The sequence below is a fragment of the Sinohyriopsis cumingii genome, chromosome 8, assembly GCF_028554795.1.
Source record: "Sinohyriopsis cumingii isolate HCF-2022 chromosome 8, ASM2855479v2, whole genome shotgun sequence".
In the NCBI taxonomy this organism is placed as follows: Eukaryota; Metazoa; Mollusca; class Bivalvia; order Unionida; family Unionidae; genus Sinohyriopsis; species Sinohyriopsis cumingii.
In genome coordinates this window covers 91126671-91148585 of record NC_142968.1, presented here as the reverse complement: position 1 = coordinate 91148585, position 21915 = coordinate 91126671, and the positions used below count along the sequence as shown (strand labels likewise).

The window sequence follows — 21915 nt, the reverse complement described above, 5'->3', positions numbered from 1 at the left end:
TTTAAAATTTTTTTCTCGTGGTGTTCCGGTGTGTGTTCTTATAAAATATCTAATGAGTCCATATGACCTTACATACTTTTAATTATAAGTGATATATTTTTGTGGTAAACAGTTATGAACGTGAGTATGGAAGAAAAATACACATTCATCCGATGCTGTTGTTGTTGTTGTTGTAGGGTTTAAAGCCATTTTTTCAGCACACGATAGGCTATACATGGCGGCCAGTATTAATGGTGGAGGAAGAACCCGGGAAATCCCCAGAAAGAACCACCGACCCTCGAGAAGCTACTGGCAAGCTTTCTCACATACCCACATTGGCCGAATCCGAGACTCGAACCCACGCAGACAGAGGTGAGATGACAGTGATCTGTAATGGAGAACGCCTTAGACCACTCGGCCACTTGGGGCCCCCACATCCGATGCAGTAACATACAAAATCAAAGGTGCATAATAAATTGATGTTGGAAACATTGAATGGCAAAGCGTAAACATGTCTATAATGTTGTTTCATTTAGTAGATAATTTCCTACTTTTCAAAGATGGAGAAAAAAAGAGTTATAAAAATAGAAGATTGTTCCAGTACCCATGTTGATATAATTCTACAATATATATATCAGAGTTCAACAACGATATACAGTAAGGATTTCAAACGAATACTCTTTGCTACCAATATTGACCGTTTGCCGTAAAACTGTCAGAGATGAGCAATGATGGAAAACAACGGCGATAGTTCCCATAGTATTCAGTACCAAAGGTAGGATCATCTAAAAGAACGAGAAGAATAAAAAATATTTGGATACGTGCTAAACATATTCAAAAAAACGAAAAGTCTTTCAACGATCTATTTGACATTCTGGTCACTCTACTTACTAAAACAATGACTACTTAATAGTACGTTTGAAAAAATTAAGTACATTTATTTGAACATCTATGAATTTAAATCACTTGCGCATGGGACTTACATATATTTTGGCAAAATGGGTTAAGAACAAAAATGTTTATATCAGAGTGTAAAACAATGACACGTGATTTTGTATGCAATCTAATCAGTTCTAAATAATTCCGTAAATGAACCTCTGAACCAACAATATTATTTTTAAACAAGCGTTCGTGTTCTTTTCGTAGATATCCGATGAAACTATAAAATAATCTTGTAATCTGTTATATGATATGACAATCGGGGCAAAATGAATTTCTTACCTTCTTTGACACCATAAGGATGATTACATCATCTCGCTGTTGGTAACTTTCAGACAAACAACTCTGATATAACACCTCACAATGGTGACAGTATTAAACAGCATCAACAACAGCAAACAGCGATTCCGAAATGATCGGTAATAATAGTTTGACGTATAGAAGTCTTAAGTAAACACTTTAAATTGAACAAGAAGTGTGTGGGGTGGTATATTTGAATTTCAGTGCGAATGTTAATCACGATGAATTATAATTCAACTAGGTAATTGAACAATTCAAACTTCGATCAAATAAAGTGGTAACCACCATGTGGCGACATTTTTGTTTCGCACATTATTGTTCAAAGGTGAACACTTTTATCTTTTAAATAACTTATTTAATTAAAAATTAAATATTAAATAGGAAAAAATTAAATATTAAATAGGTTTTCTGGGTTACAAGCTTTGAAGCAACTTTTCCAACCATTTTGGGCGACTTATCCAACCACCCTGGGGAGACTTATCCAGATACGTCGGGGCGAGTTCTCCATGGGGCGAGTTCTCTATGTACCCTTGAACCGGATCTTAATCAAAGGTCATTTATAATCAGTATAAAGGTCTTCCATTTATTTCCATTCATTTCAGTCACATTTTTAAAATACAAAAACAACGAGTCTGAATATAAATAAAGTCATCTGTATTTGTATAAACAATTATTATATTTAAGGAATGTTTGAGTCTGACGAATTAATTGTTTTACTAAATGAAAGTGATTCAATTGAAATTTACATTGTTGAATTGACCCCTTATCTGTATTATGTCAAAGCCTCCTAACGACACCGTCGAATCAAACGAAAATCACATCACGTTTCTGGTGAAGCATGTAATTTGAATACTCTCGTTTTAATGCTAAATGTAATCATTTTTTCTTGTTAAATTGTAACACATAGTAAGTCATATTTCCATCGAATGTAACTCTGAATATTGGGTAAGGGCCAACAGAGCTCTACATTGCATGATAAGAATTCAATCGATATGTACTTAAGTTACATAGGCCAGCGAGAGTTTTGAAAACAATAAGCATCCTTTACATGAATTTGCGATCGATACACTGTCGCATGGTGTGACATATAAATATTTAGATGGTTGCTAGGTATATTAAATGACGCCACTTGTGCACGAGGCTCACTCGGGATAAATAATTAAATACATTGTTAACTTCACAATTCTTTGTCGGAGAAACTAATTCTCGGGAGAAAAAAAAAATGAGTCTTGGCACCCAAAGAAAACCGCGAAATACCTTCGTAACCGAATAAAGAGTTCATGTTTATATCAGGTGACGAAAATAAGGGAGCAATGTATTGATTTATGCCCTATCATCTTGGTGGTTATTGACACACTTCCTGGTGTGTAGTTCAAGGATGTCATAAATAATGATACGCCATTTAAGATTATATGACTGCAAATATAACGTTAAATTTGTCATGCCAGAGAAGAATACGGGGAATATAACCATGTTATTCACGTTTTTCAAAGACGAGCTGAGAAGCGAGGGCACACCACTACCTATGTATGCGCATGCCTGATTGCTTTTGTGTGCAAAATGTCCACATTTGTACAGACACTTCTAGAGGCCACAACGTATTGCATAAATACATTAAGTCGGCATAGGGAGTGCCAAATCGCCAGGATCTAGCAACTGTACTGAAAATGTCAGTACATTTGACCTTCTCTTTGAAGTCCCCGCCTCCATTAATATAGTCAAGAGCTCACTGTGGTAATATTGGAATACGGATTTAAACGTTAATCATGTGGTAGAATTATGATGTATCCGCTGGAAACGAGGGCTGGCTTGTGGGTAGATGCGGATGGGATGAAGATGATAGAAATAGAATGGGACTTTATGACAAATATGCCTTCTTCATCAGAATATGTGTATAAATCAAATCTTGTCGATTATTTTATTAAACAAATCTGAACACTGTAATAAAGGTATTTCACCAAAAAAGTGTTAATAATACCAAATATTTTTCATAAATTTGACTGAGTACATGGACATACAGATATGCATAAAAAATCCGTTCATCATTGAATCCATTCAATAATCCATTCGTCCATCCAATCATTCAGCCCTCCATAAATTTATACTTCATATAAACGAGATGGGTTCTTTGGGGATTTTTTGTTGGTGTTACTGGCACTTTTAGCGCGTTATTAGCTATACCATGCTTTTGGAAATGGGAGCTAAGATAGCCGATCCCGGCTGGTATCTAACCCTAGACTCTTGAATTACTAGTATCACCCTCTACCAATTGTGCTATTAAATGTATATTTTCACACATATATATTTGATTTCCACATGAGTCAAAAGGTAAAATAGTATTATTTAGACATATTCCCTCCTTTGCAATTAATACAGCAATTGAGTTTGCGGAACACAAATTGTATATATAAAACTACAACAAACTGTTCAACAGAAAACAACCATAAGTGTTCCATGGATCACGATAACGGCTGCTACACAGAACACAGCCAAGAGGTGTTCCACGAAACAAAACCTAAATAACTCAACATAACATAACCACATAGAATAAGCAGAAGTATCCAGGGAAACAAGCACGAGTGTTTCGGATAAAATATTTTATTTGACCTTTCTACCTGAAAACGGGGCATTGATGATAGCCACTGATTAATGTTATATGGCTCTTAAAAGCTGGAATACAAGATATATATATATATATATATATATATATATATATATATATATATATATATATATATATATATATATATATATATATATATATATATATGTGTGTGTGTGTGTGTGTGTGAGTGTATATATATATATATATATATGTGTGTGTGTGTGTGTGTGTGTGTGAGTGTATATATATATATGTGTGTGTGTGAGTGTATATATATATATATATATGTGTGTGTGTGTGTATGTGTGTGCGTATGTGTGTGTGTGAGTGTATATATATGTGTGTGTGTGTGTGAGTGTATATATATATATATATGTGTATGTGTGTGTGTGTGTATGTGTGTGTGTGTGTGTGTGTGTGTATAAAGACCGATTTTGTTGTTATCTATCCGTGTTATGTGACCTATTAATCACCATTTGGTGCCAGTTTAGTGTAAAGTTGTGTTTTCCATCGACTTCCATTTTATTTGAAGTATCAAACGTCATTACGCAGTTCTGTGTTGATATTCTGCATATTCGCGGAGAACTGGCCAATAAATAGCAAGTCAATATCTGGTGACTTTTACTGTTTAATACCAGATAAGAGCCTCTACTCACTCCGAGAGGAATTTGAACAGGTTTTCATCGGTACGGTAGTAACAGTGACTTCGTATTCGATTCATAGATCGTTTGGAAGGTAAGAAAGTTTTAGACGGCAGATAAAGGTTGTTTGTTCTTATATACACAATCATTTTGTGATTTGATTATTTTATGTCAACAGGTGACATTTATCGTTGGAGTGTAGATACATTGTAAAAGACAGAGAGAGAGAGAGAGAGATTTGGGTTAAAATGTATTTTGTTTCTCTCTAGTTCCATCATAGACAGATAATTTTGAAACAATTTTGGCTAGACATTGTGTGATATTGAGATTGTACGTATGATCTGTTGGCTATGTTTGCAGCATTAGTTTTATTTATAGTTGCAAAAGACAAAATAGAGGTACGCAAGGCTTTATCAACAGGAAACCTAAACTAACAATTGAATATTGAGAAAACTAGTTTTCATAAAAACGTTTGTAGACAAATTTCTAATCTGAAAAAAACGAATTTATGTTTTATAATCCTTTGGAAAGTTTTGTCAAATTTTAATTTTAATTAATTTTATAAGGATTTCCTACATCAAACACTTGCTTATTATGACATTGTAAGGATTTTCCTACATGAAGTACTTACCTAGTATAATAATGTAAGGGTTTCCTACATTGTAAGAATTTCAACATCAAGTAGTTGCATATTTTGGTATTGAAAGGATTTCCTACATCCAGTAATTGCGTAGTATGGCACTGTAAGGATTTCCTGCATTAAGCACTTGCACATTATGCCATGGTAAGGATTTCATACAGCAAGCAATTGCGTCTTATGGCATTGTAAGGATTTCCTACATCCAGTAATTTTGTATTATGGCACTGTAAGGATTTCCTGCATTAAGCACTTGCGCAATAAAGAATTGAAAGAATTTCCTACATCAAGTAATTGCGTATTATGGCATTGTAACGATTTCCTACATCCAGTAATTGCGTATTATGGTACTGTGAGGTTTCATGCATCCAGTTATTGCGTATCATGTCATTGTGAGGATTTCCTACATGAAATAATTGCGCATTATGGCACGATAAGGGTTTCATACATCCAGTAATTTTGTATTATGGCACTGTTAAGATTTCCTGCATTAAGCACTTGCGCAATAAAGAATTGTAAGAATTTCCTACATCAAGTAATTGTGTATTATGGCATTGTAAGAATTTCCTACATCCAGTAATTGCGTATCATGGCACTGTAAGGATTTCCTACACCCAGTTATTGCGTATCATGTCATTACGAGGATTTCCTACATCAAATAATTGCGCATTATGCCATGATAAGGGTTTCCTACATCCAGTAATTTTGTATTATGGCACTGTTAGGATTTCCTGCATTAAGCACTTGCGCAATGAAGAATTGTAAGAATTTCCTACATCAAGTATGGGTATGTGTTCGAGTCTCTTGTTGGGCGTATGTGGGTATGTGAGAAAGCTTGCCAGTAGTTTCTCGTGGATCGGTGGTTCTTTCCGGGGTTTTCCCGGGTTCTTCCTCCACCATTAATGCTGGCCGCCATGTATAGCCTATCGTGTGCTGAAAAATGACGTTAAACCCTACAACAACAACAACAACAATCTACCTCAAGTATTTACGTATTATGGCACTGTAAGGATTTCATACATTAAGCACTTGCGTATTATGACATTGTAAGGATTTTCCTACATCAAGTAATTGCGTATTATGGCACTGTAATTATTTTATTACACAAAGTACATGTAACTTTCTATAATTAACATTTAACAGCAGCAGGATATTGCCACATCTGCATTAGAAATATCGTCTCCAAAACATAATGCGAAAGGTAGAGAATAATATATCATCAAGAATTCTGCAGAAAGCAATCATTCGTCAGCAGATGCATTATTGTAAGATTTCATTGAGAGACTCATTTAAATCATTGATTTATTCGTAAGCACGGGGGCTTAAGCAGTAGATTACTGTATATTAATGATAGGCGAACAAATTAAAATTTGTAAGGTTGTCTGGTGAGCGTTACGTTTCTGCTGTTATTGACAAATGCTAATCAAATGACGGACTTGATCTTGGTCTTTGTTGTTCTCATTTAGGTGTATATAATACTTGTATATAATACTTGTTAAGTTGTATATAATACTTGTATATAATACTTGTTAAGTTGTATATAATACTTGTATATAATACTTGCATATAATACTAGCCTATAACACTCAAGTACTGACCCTAAATCAGGGTCGAACAAATGCAGGATTACTTCTGATGAGCAATTTTACTTCCTTTTGAACGAAATACCTCCCAAATGTCTATATTATTGACTTTGAAAAGCGTGAATCCTTTTTCCTGTGGTGGACCTCATTTTGTGAAGAAATTTAGCTGTGAAATGTAAGATTAAGTAGGATTAAATACAGTTTGTTCCGAAAGAGTAGCAGCTTACAGATATTAAAATAGAAACATCTACTGAATGCAAAAAGGAATAGGGGCATTAACAGAGCATGCTCCTATATAAAACGCTTTTCAGCTACTATATTTGCCTATCTTTCTTCCTTGGAATGCCATGTGCGCATTTGTTTAAACATCTACCAATAAGAAACATTATATATACAAATTAAGAGATCCCGTGACAGAGAAGAAATCTGGAGGATCCTTATTCTATAGGTATGCATCGAGTTTCCTGTTTTATTTCTTTTTTTTACTCAGTATAGCACTTATATATTATTTTATCTATTTTATAATGCTGCTGATTTTAGAACTTATTGGAAATATTTTCTATTTTTAACTGAGTTATCTTTACCTGAAATTTTGTATTGTTAATATAAAGTTATATAATATTCCCAATCGATAAAACAGTTCTTCTTTGAGGCAGGAAATATGTAAGCCATTTGATGAATTGAAGATCTAAAATAGGAAATGATTTAAAGATGAATTTATGAAACGAGTTGAATAACGTCCTGCTTTTGCGAGCTTGAAATTATTCAGCGAGTTTCATAAATTTAATATTAAATAATTACCTGTTTCAGATTCTGCTTGTCACATAGTTTTTATTTTAATGAAAATATTTTAGAGAGAAAGAAGAATGAATAAAATGGTTCATTCTGACTCAGATAATGCACTTTTCATTTGTAGCGGGGAAAAAATTTGTCCGAGACGATGTTTTTTGAACAAATTATAAATCAAAAAAGAGCACTTGTCTTTCTAAATAAATGTAACATTTTACACAAAACAAAATCATTTTTCAACACAGAATGTCCAATGCGTGTGATGTCACATAGTTTGATAGTGATTACTGGATGCAGAAATTTCAGATTTACTATAATGTATTTGTGACCAGAGTATTTACAATATTTTATTTGGACCAATAAACTACAATAGACATAGACAATTTTTATTTAGAGTCGGAACTAAAACAAATAAGAACATTAGATCGTTTGAGTTATTTTACCGCGTAAAAATGCTACGATATGAAAACGTTGTCATTTTGGAGACAGGTTTATGTCTACATTCTTCTTAGAAAAAGGGTGAGTTTATTTACCTCAAGAAGCTAGCGTTTTAGCCACTCTTGTATGCAGGGTAGATTCTATGCTACATGTATACCGCCCACCTCTTCTTCCAAAACCCACTATCAATTGACCAACACGTTTAGTTTTATTTGTTGTTACTGTTGTTCTTTTTTTGGTGTTTAACACCATTTTCCAGCGCCTGATATGCAATACAAGGCGTAACGAGCCCCTGTGGGGTAAAATGGCCATACTAAGACAGACGTGATTTTTTTAAACCCCAATTTGCTTTTGACAATCGAAATAAAAAGACCGCCGATGTCTTGATAATAAAAGCTAAATGTTCCTGAAGGCGGAGTAATGAATGTTTTGGCAGTCAGCAGTTGTATGTATGTATATATATATATATATATATATATATATATATATATATATATATATATATATATATATATATATATATATATATATATATATATATATATATATATATATGGGCTATGCGATAAGTATCAAAATAGCATGCTGTTATTGCGCGTGTGAAAAGGTTAGTTTTATGGAATTCCTAAAAGTGATTTAGTCCGAAATCAATGATGAGCGCTTTGTAATACAAGCGAATAATTTCAATAAATGAATTGAACTGAACACAATATATACACACACATATATACATAGATACATACATACATACATACATACATACATACATACATTCATGCATACATACATACATACATGCATACATGCATGTATACAAACATACATACATACATACATACATACATACATACATACATACATACATGCATACACACACACACATACATACATACATACATACATACATACATACATACATACATACATATATACATGTGGCGTATGTAATATAAATCTCAGACACGATTTTCTAGATGCAGCAAGCTATTAAACTATTTATTTGCAAAGAGGAATAGTAATCAAATGTTCACAAACTTTTAAAATGTTACTAGAATTGTATAGATAAATATAACATATTATACTTTGTGAACATTGTAAGTATTTGTTTTTGAATTATAAATACTTTTGAGATAAACATAGCTGAGAATTGCAAACAATCTTAAAATGGACTATCCTTAAATTCGGCAGGAAAAATCGATGGCAGACAATCCGTAGCTGTTCATGATGGCGTATTATTGAACTATAATATCAGTGTCGGTAGATTTTTATTAGCGACTCAAGTATCAACATTAATGACAGGTATAAACATACCTGACACAAAATCGGGCCAGAATTCATCTGCATAAAGAGAATAACTTTTGTACATGAGAGAGAGAGAGAGAGAGAGAGAGAGAGATTTCTCGCTTAAAAATTTAATTACCGTGGACCTTTTCTTGCATGTTCTGCTTCAATAATGAAAACAAATCAACAAGCATCAAGTATATTTGATACCTAAAATTGACCAGTGATCGTTCATTTTACTTTCACATGACTCGCTGATCTCGTACGATTTTTGTAAGGAGCATGGTCTAAATTAATATTGTAAAATATTTAGTGAGGATTAAAAGATTCCACAAATGAAATTTGGTAACTTTTGTATGGGACTTTACTTGTATGAACACTGGCATCTTTGGCATGCTAGGGTACTATGGGTGTACTTTTCTGAAAGAAACATTAAATTTAAGTATGTCCCATACGAATCGATATTAAATTGAACATGAATATAATTTTATACCTTTCTAAACAAATGTCCTCAGTTGAGGAAGATGCTAAAATTAATGTAAGAAAGGAGACCAACATGATATGATGCTTTGAATCTTCATGACATCTTGGCAAAAAAGGGTGTATGTATGTATGTATGTATGTATGTCTGTATGTATGTAGGAAAGATGGTATGTATGTATTTAATAATCAAACGGCAAACCGATGAAACCTGATAATGATTACGGCATGCCAAATATGCATGGCGAACAATGTTCCTGCAGTAATGATCTCACATTTATATTTCTAGTTCCACAGATTGACACTGGCAGGAAAACTACTTTGATATTTAGTACAAACTAAATATTTAATTTAAGAACAAGTGAAATGGGTAATCGAATGAAGCTGGGTTGTAGAACGTCTGACTCCAAGATTCGGGGGTTAGATACCCGCCCAGGACAGATCGGGTCGGCTGCATGGGTATGACATTGGGGAAGTCACTTAGCTCCCATTTTCTGGACGTAATATAGCCAGTGTTAATAAATCGGTTACCGTTTTCTATTCTACGAGGTTTACATTAATAATCGTCACTTTGACTGTCACAGACAAGTTTATTAATCCTCATCCGCTTATACGAAGAATTGAAATTGTATCCCTAGCCCAGCAACATAAATGGAACCAGTCTAAGTAGCACTAAATAGTTGTCGAATCAGCAAAAAGATTGGCATGACAAAACTGATCTTTCCATGACTACTCCCTTTAGGGTCATACTTACCCCACCCATCAAGGCACGAAATCATTTAAACCTGCTATTTTTAATCCTGGAAAAAACTATACTGAATAGAGTCAAAGATATGTCGTACATACGGTCGTTCCAGATAATTATTTATTGAAATGGAAAGTGGACCACGAACAGACCGATTTCCTACAAAATACCCGACTATCCTTCTACCGTAGAATCGCCTCGTTGTAGATACAAAATGAAATCATGCATTCTTGACACGACCAAGAATAACGAGGGAGAAAAATAAGAACAAATATAAAAGTTTCTCCAATCAAACTTTTACCCCATGGTTAATGATACGAAACTGTTTCATGCTACCTAAGAAAAATGACACTGTAAAATTGGCGACCGATTGCCATTCTCAAACGTTGCAGAGATTATCAAACGCTATTTTAAACACAGCATCTACATGTTTTTACTGTAAATAAAAAAGGGAACATATTTTGTTAATTTATTTCTTGTTGTTACTCAGTCATTACCATTTCAATATGCACGAAATAATCGCATACAAATCACCGGTATTAGAAATTTCGAACGTCCTATACATGAGTTGGTCACCGTGTTTTATCATGTGTCCTTTATTACTGTCAACAAAATAGATTTATTCCAAGCACTATTTACCATGAATATTTGGCGCAACGAACTAAATTCTGGATAATTTTACAATTATCAAAAATGTGATACCTTTTCGAATTAATAATTCACTCTGTATAGCAAATAACACGTAAGAGGAAGTAACGAAAGTATTAATGTATTGTAAATGATATTTACGACTTTGTGGCATAAAAATATGTACTTGTTTGGGGACGTGGACTTGAGATAAAAGGATTATATATCTTATATACATTTATTATAGCGTTTTATTCCATACGCAAGTGGTTTATCTAGGTGAACATAGATTCCCTTCCGTCATAGCTGTTGACAAAATGGGCTAATATAGTTTTATTGATATACATATTGAGGGTGGTTTTGATGAGCGGTTCTTCAGGTCCTTAACAAACGGTTTATTCGGCGGAATGCAGAACCGTCCATGATTTGAACATCTAGTCATCGTTATTATCACCATATGGAAGCCTCTTTTCAAAATTAAAATTGCATTAAGAGGAATTATTTACCTACAATTTATCATTTTATGAAACGAAAAATTCAACTTTGTACACTGTTTATTGATATTAGAACAAAAGGATGTTCAACAGGTTTTCCATGAAAAAATCATTAATTTTATAATCAGAAACACTGTAATATTGTCTAATTAGATTATTGACTAGAATTGTAAAAAAATCAATGTTTTCAACCACCGGAGACTATTCTTGAGCGTTATGGACTTTTTATTTGAATTAATTAATTCCTTTAAAGAAAAAAATTCTTTGTAATAATAACGGTAGTTGTATCAGTGATGTTTGACCTGTGTGCACAAGAAACGGAGTTATGAGAATCCATAGTAATATATCATGGATATTTGACCTGCATACAAAGTAATCAGAGTTGCGAGATTCTAGTAACATGTCAGTAATTTTTGGCCTGTATATACAACAATCGGAGCTACTAGATAATTTGTCGTAATCAGTATGGTAGCACGTTTGCGCTGGACGACACGACTCCCCATACGAAAGTCGTATACGGTCCTCCAGCCCCGTAAAATATAATGCAAACTCCAACTCCGCCCCTTTCCCCGAGCGATTTTTCGCCCCGGGCGGTCGCATGTATCACTCGCCTGGACGTAATTAATTACAAACTGCTAATACTATGAAAGTCAGGTTTTTTTAAATTACTGATATAAATATTTTCAGCAATGATATTCATGGCCAAATGTGTCAAATTAAACCCCATCCATATCGTCACAGGTATCACTGGACAACAAATTTTTACAAAAGTCATGTTACTGAAATAAAATTAGTCAATTCTTATCAATTTTTATGTGCTGAACACGAATATGACAGTCAAATTGCAAAATTGGCTCTAGTTTTTTTGTAATCTGCAAGAAATTAATGTTTACATAACGAAATGCATTCCAATAGTAAAAGGTCAACTGTAATAGCCTACCTATAAAAAATCAAGTCATTGACTACATCTTAGATTTCTTCGCCTGTCTCTTGTACAGCTGTTCGGGAGCATCTCTGAGGAGTGTCCAGCAGTAGTCAGCCAGCATTGTAGTGGACCATTTTCCCTGGTATCTTTGTTCCATTGTTGCGATATCTTGATGAAAACGTTCGCCGTGTTCATCACTAACAATACCACAGTTGCTAGGAAAGAAATCCAAATGGGAATGAAGGAAGTGAATCTTTAGAGACATATTGCAGCCAAGTTTCTTATACTTCATCAACATGTCTTCTACTAGTTCCTTATAGTTTTCTGCCCTAACATTTCCGAGGAAGTTTGTAGAAACTAGGCGAAAAGCATTCCATGCTTGTTTCGCGTCACCTTCCAGCAAGTTGTTGAACCGGTCATCTTTGAAAAGCTCTCGAATCTGAGGACCCACAAAAACTCCCTCTTTAATCTTTGCTTCGCTGAGTCGAGGGAATTTTTCATGCAGGTATCGGAATGCTGGCAAAGTCCGGTCAATGGCTTTCACGAAGTTCTTCATCAAACCTAGTTTGATGTGAAGGGGTGGTAGCAAGATTTTCTGAGCCTCAACCAGAGCTGGGTGTTGGATATTCTTCTCTCCAATGGCTACATTCTGCCTGTGAGTCCATTCCTTCCTCATGTAGTGCATTTCCCTTGCTCGGCTATCCCACTTGCATAAGAAACACATGTATTTTGTATATCCTTGCTGCAGTCCCATTAAAAGGGCAACTACCTTCAAATCACCACAGAGGTGCCAGCTGTACTTGTTATACTCAATGGAATTCAGTAGCTGCCTTAAGTTATCGTATGTCTCTTTCATGTGGACAGCATACGCTACTGGAATAGATGGAAGAATGTTTCCATTGTGCAAAAGCACAGCCTTGAGACTCAGTTTCGAAGAGTCCACAAATAGTCTCCATTCTTGTGGGTCATGAGTGATTTTTAAAGCATTCATGAGGCCCTCAATATCGGAACAGAATATCAGATTACTTTCCTTTCTGAAGAAAGGCTCCAATTGCTGGTGGCGCTTTCGATATGCAGTAATTGTGACATCTTCTTCTAGAAGATTCCATTGTTGGAGTCTTGATCCTAGCAATTCTGCCTTGTTCTTTGATAAGTCCAAATCACGAATCAGGTCATTTAGTTCTTCCTGTGTTATTCTGTGTGGGGTTGATGATGCACCACAGTGAAAATCTGGATCACTGCATGCTGATGGACCAGGAGAAGAACAGGTCGACTCACCTTTGTCTTCGTCAGATGAATCAAGAGAATATTCTGCTGGAGGTTCTGGAATAGGAAGTCCCTCACCATGTGGAACTGGTCTCAATGCAGACGGAATGTTTGCGTAGACTATTCTCGACTTCTTTCGCTTCGTTATTCCGCTGGAAAGAGGAGGAACCAAGCAGAAGTAACAGTCATTTAGGTGGTTGCTTGGCTCTCTCCACACCATTGGGACTGCAAACGGCATTGATGACCTTTTGCAATTCAACCACTGTGAAAGCTGTGTTGTACATGTAGCACAGCATATATGCGGAGCCCAAGGCTTGTCTTGGTCACCAACCTTGCATCCGAAGTAAAGATGATATGCCTTCTTCACTTGAGAATTGATACCTTTCTTCTGGTTGGCAAATGTCACTTCCCCACAAATATAGCAAAAATTGTCCGCGGTATTAACACACTTTCGAGGCATTACTGTTCTTTATTGTACGTAAATGGATAAAATAATAAGTTTTATGTAACAGTAGCTTGAACTGTCTCGCACAACGTCTAAAATATTTTAAATGCTGAACCTATCTGATTGGGCTTTATATAGTACACTGCTTACGTCAGCTTCAGCAGCCGCCTGGCATTAGTATAATAGGCCTACACATGTATAGTACACTGCTGACGTCAACTTACTTCAGCAGCCGCATGGCATTAGTATTGCATTGCATCAGAAAATGATGCAATCAACTGTGGATGATGTGAGCATGATGATATTATGCAATGTTACATCATTATTCCGGATGTTGCTGCAGTCCTACTGGAGAAATTTACACAGTGAAACATAGAAAATGAGGTATATGAATATCTTCAAAACGAGAGCCAATACAAATTTTTCACGGTTATATTCGTGTTCGGCACACCAAAATACTACAGATTAGGGCCTTTTCAAGTCAGTAATGATTTCACTGTTGACCAGTGTATTAAATCTGTAGCAATGATATCCATGGCTATATGCTGTGTCAAGTTAGACCCCATGCATAACATCACAGGTATTAAATCTGTAGCAATGATATCCATGGCTATATGCTGTGTCAAGTTAGACCCCATGCATAACATCACAGGTATTAAATCTGTAGCAATGATATCCATGGCTATAAGCTGTGTCAAGTTAGACCCCATGCATAACATCACAGGTATTAAATCTGTAGCAATGATATCCATGGCTATATGCTGTGTCAAGTTAGACCCCATGCATAACATCACAGGTATTAAATCTGTAGCAATGATATCCATGGCTATATGCTGTGTCAAGTTAGACCCCATCCATATCGTCACAGGTATCCAATCTGTAGCAACGATATCCATGGCTATATGCTGTGTCGAGTTAGACCCCATCCATATCGTCACAGGTATCCAATCTGTAGCAATGATATCTATGGCTATATGCTGTGTCAAGTTAGACCCCATCCATATCGTCACAGGTATTCAATCTGTAGCAATGATATACATGGCTATATGCTGTGTCAAGTTAGACCCCATCCATATCGTCACAGGTATTCAATCTGTAGCAATGATATACATGGCTATATGCTGTGTCAAGTTAGACCCCATCCATATCGTCACAGGTATTCAATCTGTAGCAATGATATACATGGCTATATGCTGTGTCAAGTTAGACCCCATCCATATCGTCACAGGTATCCAGTCTATAGCAATGATATCCATGGCTATATGCTGTGTCAAGTTAGACCCCATCCATAACATCACAGGTATTCAATCTGTAGCAGTGATATCCATGGCTATATGCTGTGTCAAGTTAGACCCCATCCATAACATCACAGGTATTCAATCTGTAGCAGTGATATCCATGGCTATATGCTGTGTCAAGTTAGACCCCATCCATAACGTCACAGGTATTCAATCTGTAGCAATGATATCTATGGCTATATGCTGTGTCAAATTAAACCCCATCCATATCGTCACAGGTATTCAATCTGTAGCAATGATATCCATGGCTATATGCTGTGTCAAGTTAGACCCCATCCATATCGTCACAGGTATTCAATCTGTAGCAATGATATCCATGGCTATATGCTGTGTCAAATTAGACCCCATCCATATCGTCACAGGTATTCAATCTGTAGCAATGATATCTATGGCTATATGCTGTGTCAAGTTAGACCCCATCCATATCGTCACAGGTATTCAATCTGTAGCAATGATATCCATGGCTATGTGCTGTGTCAAGTTAGACCCCATCCATATCGTCACAGGTATTCAATCTGTAGCAATGATATCCATGGCTATGTGCTGTGTCAAGTTAGACCCCATCCATAACATCACAGGTATTCAGTCTGTAGCAATGATATCCATGGCTATATGCTGTGTCGAGTTGGACCCCATCCATAACATCAAAGGTGATCAATCTGTAGCAATGATACCCATGGCTATATGCTGTGTCGAGTTAGACCCCATCCATATCGTCACAGGTATTCAATCTGTAGCAATGATATCCATGGCTATATGCTGTGTCAAGTTAGACCCCATCCATAACATCACAGGTATTCAATCTGTAGCAATGATATCCATGTCTATATGCTGTGTCAAGTTAGACCCCATCCATAACATCACAGGTATTCAATTTGTAGCAATGATATCCATGGCTATATGCTGTGTCAAGTTAGACCCCATCCATATCGTCACAGGTATTCAATTTGTAGCAATGATATTCATGGCTATATGCTGTGTCAAATTAAAACCCATGCATAATATCACAGGTATTCAATCTGTAGCAATTCAAATAGGAGGTTCTATAGGATACAACAATTTCAACGATAGCTTACTCTAATTTTACATGCGCTTTTGAAACATTTTCAAGTTAAACAGTGCTGTGTATTACTCACAGATTATGCCTCTTTGTTGTAACATTTCAAATTTATTTACAAATTCATCGCTCTCATCACCATATGCGAAGCACATCTTTTCTACAAAAGGAATCTTTTTAAGATTTTGTAAATGAATCGACAAGTTAAAGCATGTGCTTGAACTAGTCCTGCAAAATCGTTCGCAACCCCGACATGTCTGATTTATATCTGTTCATTTTTGTCAATCGATGCTCCTAATTTTCAGTTCTCTGTGAAGTATTATTCTTTTCTTTCTTCTTTCTTTGATCCCATTTTTCTGGTCTCGAAAAGAAACATAAAATACAAATTTTAATAAGTCAGCACGAAAGATAGGATTACTCAAACTTATAGTCAATGGGAGGTAACTCGTGTAATCGTAATGTAAGGCAATAGAACTCGAGGATCTTTGTCTTTCTTTCCAACTCGCTTGCTTTCATGTCCGATGTGAAACAATCTAATTATTTGTCGAAAATAAATACTAGCAAGTCATACATTTCTATTAAAAAACAGACCACGGTGAGGAGTTTAATTATCTATTAGAATTTCTCTATTTTACCTTAACACGGAAATAACTAATACTTTTGTTTCTGTTGATTCTTTTTCTCTTTCTTAACCGCCTCCTTATATTTGCTCCTATACCTTGCTTCATTTACAACATTAAAAAATGTTAGCTAATTAAGGTCATGATTATTCGAAACGATAGCGGAGAGAATTTTAAATAGATGGACATTTTTGCAATATAAACACGTGACATTCAAGTCATATAAGAAACAATGGAATATAATTACCATAGGGTCATAAATCCCGAAATTAAATTCATAAATCTGCCAACGGAACTGACATATAATTCATTTATCTGAAGACACCTTTTCTTAGAAAGTGAATATTTGTGGAAAAAACCCTAAAATATACATAAAGATTCAAAATGATTTTCAAAAAACTGATTTCCAAATATTTCACGTTTCAACGGGATCATTTATGTAAGGTGACCCATGGTGTATTAAAAATGTGCACAATATTTTTCTGTTCATTTTATTATTAAAATTTGGATCTCAGTTTTCCTATCTCTTGCAATCACATACGACTTCTGTTGATTAAAGTTCTGACTATTTTATTGACTGATATTTTTATTTGTAGTTTTTAACCACCATCATGCCGACCGCCTTTAAGGGTCAGAAGTACTCTTCCATCAAGAATGACTGCTTGAAAAAAGGAATCCTTTTTGAGGACCCAGAATTCCCGGCCAGCACAAAATCCTTATTCTACAGTAAGGTGGATTCAGATGTAGAATGGAAAAGGCCGAGGGTAAGCCGTTTTATGCATTTGGTGTACATGTTGATTACAGAACCAGACATAGATATTTAGAATAGAAAAGGCCGAGGGTAAGCCGTTTTATGCATTTGGTGTACATGTTGATTACAGAACCAGACATAGATATTTAGAATGGAAAAGGCCGAGGGTAAGCCGTTTTATGCATTTGGTGTACATGTTGATTACAGAACCAGACATAGATATTTAGAAAAGACCATCTATCTATCTATCTATCTATCTATCTATCTATCTATCTATCTATCTATCTATCTATCTATCCGCCGGTTCGAGTCTAGTATTCAGCCAATGTGGGTATGTAAGAAAGCTTGCCAGTAGCTTCTCGTGGGTCGGTGGTTCCTTTCGGGTCTTCTCGGGTTCTTCCTCCACCAATAATACTGGCCGCCATGTAAAGCCTATCCTGTGCTGAAAAATGGCGTTAAACCCCACAACAACAACAACAACAACTATCTATCTATCTATCTATTTTTTTTGTTAGTAACCAATCAAGTAATATTTTTAGTATCTCTAAAGACAATGTACATATTTCATCCTAAATATTTTTTCTAGTGACATGTTTATCACCCATTCACTCGGGTATCCATTTGTCGCTCTTCCACCGAAAGAAGTTATGACAAGTATAAGATTTTACCCCTCGTTCTTTCATTTCATTAGCGAGTTTATGTGTAGGTGTTAATACAACCATATCAAGTCCACGAAATAATTCGACTGCACGTGTTGTCTTTCCTGATTCTCCTGGTCCGTTTAGATAAACTGTTTTATGTCTGGCAACAGGATCATATATTGATGATGATGACGATGATGATGATGACGACGACGACGACGACGACGATGATGATGATGATGATGATGATGATGATGATGATGATACTGTTTTTTGAATATTTTCACAATAAGTATTTTTTCACTCGACATTAGCTGTTTCATCATAAATGTGTAGTTGTTCTTTTTTCAATCTCCATCCACCCCACAATGAGTCAGTGCCGATATTATGTTGTTTTAATAAATCTGCATGTTTCTTAGCGATATAAAATGAATCCGTCGCTACTCTAACGGCTGCTTTAGGGAATCTGTTTACCATCGACAATATATATATATTGAAACCTATGCAAGCATCGAAGATCGTAAAAGAGTATATTACGGTGAGTCGCCATCAATGTAACCCACAAATGTACCTAATTTAGTTCCATCGGACAAGAAAGCTGTTTCTCGGCTGACACGTGTATTTTTCTTCGTTGTATCAGCGATGATAAATTCTAACTCAGCATCATCAATAACTAACCTACAACAGCATCTTTTATTATTACGTGAACCACATTGCGAACACTTTCCAATTGTCTTTCTACCGAGATCCTTGGCTTGTTTATTTTCATAGTCACTCTTATCTTCATCATCAAATGGATCCAAAGATTTTTTTCTTTCTTCTGGTAACCAAACTTGTTTTTTTGGACTACACGACATTAATATTTCACTCACTATAAATGATAATAAAATTCCTGAATCAATCATTTATCGTAGCAATACTGTTGGTGCCCACATTTCTTTCTAAAAAGTGTTTACCAAACCAGACATAACAAATCGGATGAAGAATTTCAGCAAACTTTAATGATGTAATTCGTGCAAACCCCAATATGCCAAAATCTGGCAGATGTTTGTTTACAGAAACTCGTATAATTACATGGGTTGGATGTCCAGATCTCTGAAAATGTTCCGAACATTCTCCCATTCCAAGAAAACTTCCCGGATAACACGCTGCCATACAAGTGATATAATAGTTTTACAATTTTACCTGGTATTCCATAATCCACTATGTCCATATTCAACACAACTTGATATCACATCATCAAGAAAATCAAACCGAGTCGGCTTCCACGAATTTTTCTCTCTGGCGAAATGAGTCGCGACTGATGGAGTAGTAAAACAATTACTTAGTAAATGTTCATAGTCACTGGTATATTTTAACGCAAGATCTTTCAGTTTCGTATGAAGAAATTCTGTTCGATAAATGTCACCATTAGGTCTTACAAACTGATCAAATCTTCTTTTTTCTTCGATACAAACACTTCCATCAGGCCTTATCAGATCACCATCATCTTCAGAGGTTTGGAACAATTATACAGATACAGGATCACTTTTTCTAATCTGATTAATAAAATCAAAAATATTTCCTAGCTAAAAGTTGACTGTTCTATCTCGTGGAAATATTGTTACTGCATTTATCCAAGCATGTGCGTTATGATAAAATGATATTCATCAGAGCTCTTTTTGATAAATATTTTGGTTCATATAATACTTCTCCTGTTATTGTCTTCACTGATATTTTAAATCGTAGTTTCCTTTCTAGCTTAGCAACATCATTAACTTTTGTTCCGTTATCTCTGATTTTATTGCTTACATATTTATTTTTTCACGTCGTAAATCTGTTAGTTTAATTCCACGAGCTGCATTTGTAAAATGTTCCATCACTTGTTCTTCAACTCAATTCAACTTCCAAAATTTCATTGGCATAAGATCACCAATGTCAGGATTTTCATTTACCGGATATATCGCATAAATTACAGCTGATACTGGATACGTTTGTCTATAATACGGTTTGTCAATTACTGTTAACATTCTTGAACTGGAATTTTTATTTATTAATTCTGAAGTCGTGGAATTCATTTAATAGTGGAACTGGATCGTTTATATCGATAATAATTCAATTGTCAAAGGTAAATTCAACGAATTTTATTTCAGTGAGATATGTTCGACTATCGAGATAGCTAATTATTACAGAAGCTCGATTATCGTTCATGGTAGCATCAGCAATCGCTCCGTTTTCTCAACGACTTGAATATATATATATATATATATATATATATATATATATATATATATATATATATATATATATATATATATATATATATATATATATATATATATATATATATATTCATCAGCGACTTGTAAAATTCTTTTTAGCATCACGGATTTTCTCCATTAAGGCTTTACCAGTCTTTTTAAATAAAGCTTTCGTCGGCAAATCAGGAGTTAATCTATCTAAATATAATCTGTATGTATATGATTTGTCTTTCCTAATGGGGATTACGTCAAAGATTACGTGAGATTTATCAACGATTTTTTTCTACAAGTATCTGCAGATCTACATTCTATTTTGGATATTTCGCTACTTTACCAGTAAATGTTTTATAATCTTCCATCAATTGTTTAGCCAGAACATATCGAGGAGTATATGCTTTTTAGATAAAAGTGGAATATTCAACTTTATCTGTTTGCGATGATTGATCAATTATTTTTGAAATATCATTTAATATTGTTTTGACGGAATGACTTGTTCGCTAAAACGCCAAATAATCTTAAATATAAGGTCCTAGCTCGACCAGGAAGATCTCGATGGAGCAAATCAAATCGTATGGAGCAAATCATATCGTGTGTCCTTGTATTTTTAGACATGTTATTCTACTATATATATATATATATATATATATATATATATATATATATATATATATATATATATATATATATATATATATATATATATATATATATATATATATACATATACATATATATATATATATATATATATTAATTGATGCAATATTTTATTCAAACAAAATTAATCTGATGTTACATGCCATTACTTCCTTACATACAAAGCAGTTCATATAGACATGTATGTATGTATGTATGTATGTATGTGTGTATGTGTGTATGTATGTATGTATGTATGTGTGTATGTATGTATGTATGTATGTATGTATGTGTGTATGTGTGTATGTATGTATGTATGTATGTGTGTATGTGTGTATGTATGTGTGTATGTGTGTATGTATGTATGTATGTATGTAATGTATGAATGTATGTATGCATGCATGCATGCATGCATGCATGCATGCATGTATGTATGCATGCATGTATGTATGTATGTATGTATGTATGTATGTATGTATGTATGTATGTATGTATGTG

The 21915-nt window shown here is 34.7% G+C and overlaps 1 protein-coding gene across 1 annotated transcript in view; it reads left to right on the top strand.

Moving 5' to 3' along the window:
* Positions 1–4414: 4414 nt before the first annotated feature.
* Positions 4415–21915, top strand: part of LOC149794134 (calpain-5-like) — a 67092-nt gene continuing 49591 nt past the window's right edge. The window contains exons 1-2 of the mRNA XM_089968188.1: positions 4415–4558; positions 17746–17913. Coding sequence (XP_089824314.1) covers positions 17761–17913 — 153 coding nt within the window. The 5' untranslated portion in view covers positions 4415–4558; positions 17746–17760. The remainder of the gene's footprint in view (positions 4559–17745; positions 17914–21915) is intronic.